This window comes from Habropoda laboriosa, unplaced genomic scaffold (assembly GCF_001263275.1).
Source record: "Habropoda laboriosa isolate 0110345459 unplaced genomic scaffold, ASM126327v1 scaffold23, whole genome shotgun sequence".
Lineage (NCBI taxonomy): Eukaryota > Metazoa > Arthropoda > Insecta > Hymenoptera > Apidae > Habropoda > Habropoda laboriosa.
The window spans coordinates 1,668,969-1,675,926 of record NW_017100140.1 but is presented as its reverse complement, the minus strand read 5'-3'; the positions used below and the strand labels follow the sequence as shown (position 1 = coordinate 1,675,926).

The 6,958-nt window shown below is 35.3% G+C and overlaps 1 protein-coding gene across 1 annotated transcript in view; it reads left to right on the top strand.

Annotated features, from left to right (window-relative positions):
* LOC108580060 (dynein heavy chain 8, axonemal) overlaps positions 1-5,430 on the top strand; it is a 24,940-nt gene extending 19,510 nt beyond the window's left edge. The window contains exons 45-64 of the mRNA XM_017943723.1: positions 1-162; positions 409-624; positions 695-832; positions 946-1,242; positions 1,299-1,454; positions 1,514-1,669; positions 1,731-1,866; positions 1,931-2,082; positions 2,147-2,400; positions 2,474-2,902; positions 2,978-3,254; positions 3,327-3,513; positions 3,574-3,835; positions 3,908-4,147; positions 4,209-4,376; positions 4,439-4,580; positions 4,642-4,831; positions 4,898-5,019; positions 5,086-5,247; positions 5,305-5,430. The exon at positions 1-162 is cut by the window's left edge and continues 4 nt beyond it. Coding sequence (XP_017799212.1) covers positions 1-162; positions 409-624; positions 695-832; positions 946-1,242; positions 1,299-1,454; positions 1,514-1,669; positions 1,731-1,866; positions 1,931-2,082; positions 2,147-2,400; positions 2,474-2,902; positions 2,978-3,254; positions 3,327-3,513; positions 3,574-3,835; positions 3,908-4,147; positions 4,209-4,376; positions 4,439-4,580; positions 4,642-4,831; positions 4,898-5,019; positions 5,086-5,247; positions 5,305-5,430 — 3,972 coding nt within the window. The remainder of the gene's footprint in view (positions 163-408; positions 625-694; positions 833-945; positions 1,243-1,298; positions 1,455-1,513; positions 1,670-1,730; positions 1,867-1,930; positions 2,083-2,146; positions 2,401-2,473; positions 2,903-2,977; positions 3,255-3,326; positions 3,514-3,573; positions 3,836-3,907; positions 4,148-4,208; positions 4,377-4,438; positions 4,581-4,641; positions 4,832-4,897; positions 5,020-5,085; positions 5,248-5,304) is intronic.
* The last annotated feature ends 1,528 nt before the right edge of the window (positions 5,431-6,958 follow it).

The window sequence follows — 6,958 nt, the reverse complement described above, 5'->3', positions numbered from 1 at the left end:
AAAGCTGCTGATATTGCCACGGTTCGAAAACTCGGCAAACCGCCATATTTGATTACTCTGATTATGGACTGCGTGATAATACTGTTTGGGAGAAGATTAGAACCGGTTAAGCCTGATTACGAACGACAATTTTTGACTCCCTCGTGGCCTGAGGCTTTAAAAGTAATATAGTAATGAATTATAATGAATTCTAAGTTCTATCATGATTCTATTATCATAAATTTCAAACTTTATCATAGTGCTATTATAATAAATCTCAAATTTTATCACAGTGCTATTATAATTAATTTCAAATTTTATTACATTGCTATTGTAATAAATTTCAAATTTTATCATAACGCTACTACAATAAATTCTGAAAAAGTGTTCTACGTGCAACCAATTCCTCTTTCACCGTTTCCCTCACAGGTGATGGCTGACACCAGATTCCTCTACAACTTGCAAAATTTCCCAAAGGACAATATCAACGCTGAAACCGTCGACCTAATGCAACCATACATGAATTACAGTTTGTATACTTACGAAGCAGCGAAACAAGCTTGCGGAAATGTCGCCGGTCTCATCCAATGGACCATTTCTATGGTCACATTTTATGGAATAAATAAAGACGTTCTTCCTCTAAAAGTACTTAATTCATCCAACCATTGAAATTTTTCTGCCAAACACCTATCAACCAAAACTTCGTAATTCATAGGCGAATTTAGCTGTGCAAGAGAGCAAATACGAGAAAGCTAATCGAAATTTGACGGAGGCCGAAGGTATGTTAAGAGCCAAAGACGAAGACTTGAAAATAGTGCAATCAGAGTTCGATGCAGTGATGGAAGAACGTCAAGTAATTGATCAAACATACAGAATGTCTCATTAACATTAAAATTATTTCTTCAGTAAATTCTATTTCTTAATAATTGAGACACTCTGTATATTAAACGAGATATTTCTCGTTAGGAAATAGTGGACTTGGCCGAGGCTTGCCAAGCGAAAACTGATACCGCGACAGCGATGATCGAAGGACTCTCCGGCGAAAGAATCAGATGGACGGAGCAATTAGCTACATTTAAATCGGAAACAGATCGTTTAGTCGGAGATGTATTGATCCTGATGGGTTTTCTGTCTTATTGCGGCCCGTTCAATCAGGAATTCAGGACTCTGTTGCAACGAGACTGGTTCGACTTTGTGCAAACCCGAAAGATTCCGATTTCCCTTGTGATCAATATTACGGCCACTTTGACCGATACTGCCACGGTAAGTGATTCATTGATTAGACTATTTTGTGAAATTATATTTTTGTCCTTTGAAAGATTGGAGAATGGAGCTTGCAAGGCCTTCCAACGGACGATTTGTCCATTCAGAATGGGATTATAGTAACGCAGGCAACCAGGTATCCGCTATTAATCGATCCTCAATTGCAAGGAAAAGCTTGGATCAAGAATAAAGAAGCGGAGTTCCAACTGCAGGTGAAATGATTGAAAATTGTTTATTTTATTTTAGGATTTTTATTTGTGTTTTATTTCAGCCTACGTTGCTTACCAACAAATACTTCAGGAATCATTTGGAAGATTGTGTTTCTCTGGGTCGTCCATTGCTTATTGAGGATGTAGGGGAGGAATTGGATCCTGTTTTAGATAATTTACTGGAGAAGAATTTTATCAAGATAGGACTCTCTTTGAAGGTGAAATGTTAATTAATTATTCTGTGAAATTGTTGTTAATTGTAGATCTTTTAATAAACAGGTGAAACTGGGTGACAAGGAAGTGGATATTCACAAAGATTTCAGACTCTACATCACTACAAAGCTACCAAATCCATCATACACTCCAGAAGTGTTTGCTCGTACAGCGATGATAGATTTTACTGTTACTATAAAGGGTATATGCAAGAATAAAGTGGAATTTAACATGGATTCATCAATTTTCATTTTAATCTTTCTTAGGATTGGAGGATCAGTTGTTAGGAAGAGTAATTCTAACAGAGAAGAAGGAGCTGGAAACAGAGAAGACACAATTGATTGCAGATGTGACTGCAAATAATAGGAAGATCAAAGAACTGGAAGCTAATCTTTTGCATAAATTAACTACTGTGGAGGTATGTCTTCAGTTTTGCTTGAACTGCAAGCTTGAGTATCTACTTTGCCTCTTCTTGGATCCAGGGACCTCTGATAGAAGATGTAGAATTAATGTCGGTATTGAACGTTACAAAACAAACAGCAGCTGAAATAAACGAGAAGCTGAGCATTGCAAAAGATACAGAATTGAGAATCGATACGGCGCGTGAAGAGTTTAGACCAGTTGCAACTCGTGGTAGCGTTTTGTACTTTTTGATTTGCGACATGGCTCTGGTGAACTGCATGTATCAAACATCACTTGTTCAATTTTTGGAACGTTTTGATATTTCCATGGAAAGGTGTATAGAACATACGAGTCTTAATTTATAAGTATTTAGAAAAATTGTATATAAAAATACTTGTTCCTTTTAGGTCTGAGAAAAGTCCAGTGAATCAAAGGAGAATTAACTTCATCATTGAGTATCTCACATTTGAAATCTTCAGATACAAGGCAAGAGGCCTTTATGAAATTCACAAATACATGTTCATCCTATTGATGACATTGAAGATTGATTTGCAACGTGATGCTATCACTCATGAAGAGTTTCAGTATTTCATCAAAGGTGGAGCAGCTTTGGATCTGAATACTGTTGCACCAAAACCTTGCAAGTGGATTGCTGATGTCACTTGGCTCAATTTAATTGCACTGTCTGTCTTAAGGCAATTTCAGTACATTGTTTCTCAAGTACCTGCTTCTGAAAAGCTTTGGAAGCAATGGTTTGATAAAGCAGCACCTGAGGAAGAAGTGATACCAGATGGATATAATAATTTAGATACTTTTCGTCGTTTATTATTAATCAGGTTGTTCTGTAGTTGCCTTTTATTTAGTGTAATTATTTTAGAATAGTGTATATAATGTAAATGATGGATTTGTAGAGCTTGGTGTATCGATAGAACTTTGTCACAATCAAGGAAGTATATAGCAACTTCTTTAGGAGACAAATATGCAGCACCTGTGATTACACTCTTGGATGTAATGCACAGTGAATCAAGACCAAATACCCCAATGATTTGCTTCCTTAGTATGGGATCTGATCCTACACCTAGCATAGAACAACTTGCTAAAAAAATGGAGATTATATGTAGAAGTATTTCAATGGGACAGGGACAAGAAGTCCATGCACGCAAATTGCTTAATAGTGCGAAAACTGAGGTCCGTTTATACAGAAAATTTCAATAAAATTGCTTGAATATTCAATAAAGAAAAATTCGTAAAAATATTTAGGGTTTCTGGGCATTATGCCAAAATTGTCACTTGGGCTTAGAGTACATGGCAGAATTAGTTAATTTCATTTTGGATATGGAAGATCCACATCCTAAGTTTCGTATATGGATTACCACAGAACCTCATAAGGAGTTTCCAATATCTCTTTTGCAAATGTCTATAAAATACACTTATGAACCTCCACAAGGTACAAAGTTTACATGATCTTTTGAATTTTGTGTGTTTCAAATTTTTCATTTTATTACAGGAGTAAGAGCAGGTTTACTTGCTACATACAGTGGGATGAATCAAGAAATGTTAGATCAATGTGATGCTCCACAATACATACCAATTATATACACAGTATCATTTTTGCATACCATTGTGCAAGAAAGGAGAAAATTTGGACCCCTTGGGTGGAATATACCATATGAATTTAATTCATCAGATTGGTTGGCATCCTGTATGTTTATTAATAATCACCTGAATGATTTTGATGTGAAACAAGGAATAAGTTGGCTCACTATAAGGTAATGGAAGAAAATTGCTTTCTGTGGTGAACTGAATGCACTTAATGATAAATTAATTTATGTAATTCTTAGATACATGATAGGAGAAGTGCAATATGGAGGCCGTGTTACAGATGATTATGACAAAAGGTTGTTGAACACATTTGCCAAGATTTGGTTCTCAGATGTACTTTTCTCAGAAGATTTTGTATTTTATAAAGGATATTCAATTCTAGTTTACAAGCAAGTTACAGATTACTTAAAAGTAATAGATGAAATGAATGCTGTGGATCCACCACAAGTTTATGGATTGCATGCTAATGCAAATATTACGTAAGTATATCTCCTATTACATAACATAAATATATTATTCAATGGAATTTTACTACTATAGGTATCAGGGTAACACAACACAAACTGTGTTAGATACCATAATGTCAGTGCAACCAAAGGATGCAGGTAGTGGCGGTGGTGAGTCTAGAGAAGCACTTGTAGCTAGGCAAGCAACAGACATGTTAAAAAAGTTACCACCAAATTATGATCCATTTGAGGTGAAAGACAGGTATGTAAAAGAGTACTTTCAAATTTATTTTCATCAACTAATTGAAAACTGCTGATGCATAGATTACACATATTGGGTGCCACTGCACCAATGAATATTTTCTTGAAACAAGAAATTGATAGAATACAAATAGTTATTAAACTGGTGAACATTATTCTCAAAGATCTTTTACTGGCCATAGAAGGTGTTATTATAATGAGTGAGGTAATTTTTTTAGTAATTGTACACCAAACAGTACAAATATATTGCATATAAAAATATTTAGGAGTTGAGGGATGCTCTTGATAACATATATGACGCTAGAGTACCAAAGGCATGGAGAGCAAAGTCATGGGAATCTTCTTCCCTTGGCTTTTGGTTTACTGAATTATTAGATAGAAACAGACAATTTTCTACTTGGTTGTTTACTGGTAGACCAGTGAAATTTTGGATGACTGGATTTTTTAATCCTCAAGGCATGTATCAAGTTGTGTCAGCATTATGGAATTAAATTTTACAAGAATTTCATTCTAAATGTGCAGGTTTTCTGACTGCAATGAGACAAGAAGTAACAAGAGCTCATAAAGGTTGGGCCTTGGATAATGTAACATTACACAATGAAGTTTTACGGTATACAGCAGAAGAAGTGAAAACTCCACCTCAAGTATGTTAATTCTATTGCTTATTTAATGTATTTAACAAAGCACATATTGCTTTTTTATGCAATTAGGAGGGAGTTTTTGTATATGGACTATTTCTTGAGGGAGCTGGGTGGGATAAAAGGTACAACAGATTATGTGAATCAGCAAATAAAGTTCTATACGTACTAATGCCTGTAATTCACATTTTTGCCTTGTATAACTTGCCTGACAAAGACCCAAAATTATATCAGGTATGTCTACATGCATAATAAGTCTTTTATTCATTAATATTACCACAATATTTGCAGTGTCCAGTCTACAAAAAGCCACAAAGAACATATGTGCTGCTGATAACACCACTATGGTTACAAACACACAGACCTCCTGAATTTTGGATTCTACGCGGAGTTGCATTATTGTGCGATGTTAAATAATTATACAGAAATAAAAATTATGTCACGTTATAAATTAATATGTTTTAAATAAGAATAAAGTGCTTTGTAAAAAACACTTGAACAATTCAATGATTATACCTACCTCTTGAAATCGCGCAATATTTATCATCATTGATTTATTTGAAAAACTTTCGTGATCGGTGTAAGGAATAAAAGCGTTCGAAACTTTTGAGTCGTTGAAAATTTTTTAACTCGGCATGGTTCGTAAATTATTGTCACTTTAAATCGCGATAAAAGCACAACTTCCACTCACTACATTCTGACATTTCGTTCATCGTTCCCGGTATTATATTGCACTTAAGAACGAATCGATAGTTTAGTAAGTTTTGGTAAAACAATGTGAGATGAAAATTAAACGATGCAACGAAGCATAACTGTAACACAGTTATCAGTAGTCGCGGCAGGTATACACGGACATTTTTCGTACGCGGAAAATTCATATTACAACTGAAAGTTTCCTGTTTCCGCTAACATGACGTTGCTTTGATTTATTACATTTTTTCATATTCCGTAATATTTTGATTTTAATCTGCTTCAAAATGAAATTTAATCACAATCTGCACTGTCCCATTTCATACAGGTTTTCAAAATATGCTCAACTTTCGTGTATAATTGTTAACATTTCTTTTGTTTCGTAATTCGCGCCAAATTGTACGTTTTAAATAATAGAATAATTGTTACGAAAGAGCAAAAATCGATATTGATCTACGTATCGATATTAACTACGTCAGTCAAATGAAGTATATACATAGAATAAAAAATTAATATTATAGTAGATATTTGCCTATTTTCCTCAAATAGAAACTTGATAAATGACTTTAAAATTCCCAGGATTCCAGTTAATATTTGATATATTTAATTTAATGTATTATACTTTCATAATTAAATTGTATTTTGGCTTGACTAACCGCGCCAGATCTTCCATATTTAAAACGGTTGAAGTAGTTCCGGTATTGGCGCGTGATCGGTAAGACGTAGCTGTCCGGTGCTCGGTTCGCGTTTTTCAATATCGTTAAAAACGGTGTTGTTTCGCAGTGTTTTAATGCATTTTCGTTGCAAAGCATACTTTGCATTCGTTTTATCCAGTGAAATCGTGAAATATAATTAAATATACGAAAAGTGCTCGTTGACCACTGTCGCGTTTCACGTCTCTGCGTATATGCGTGTGTGTAACGCGATCACGGGAACAAGAGACGTTAATTCGTGAAACTTTTTCCGCGTGCATTCGATTGCGTTCTACGGTTTTCAACGTACCGTCGTGTTATCCGCTCGATATACCTCGCGTCTCTATCCACCCTCGCGCCTCCGTTAATAGCAGGCAATTTCGTGTTCCCTCGGCTAACCCGTGTAATTGAGCCAATGTGTGTTAATCAGGGACCGCCTCATTTGCCACGGGGAATAGTCTGAATTGCTTTTGTTACCTGAATTATCCCGCTCTGGTACACTGTTCCCGTATCGATTTTTCGCAATTCCTACAATCCCTACGAAGAAAAGAATCACGTAGAAC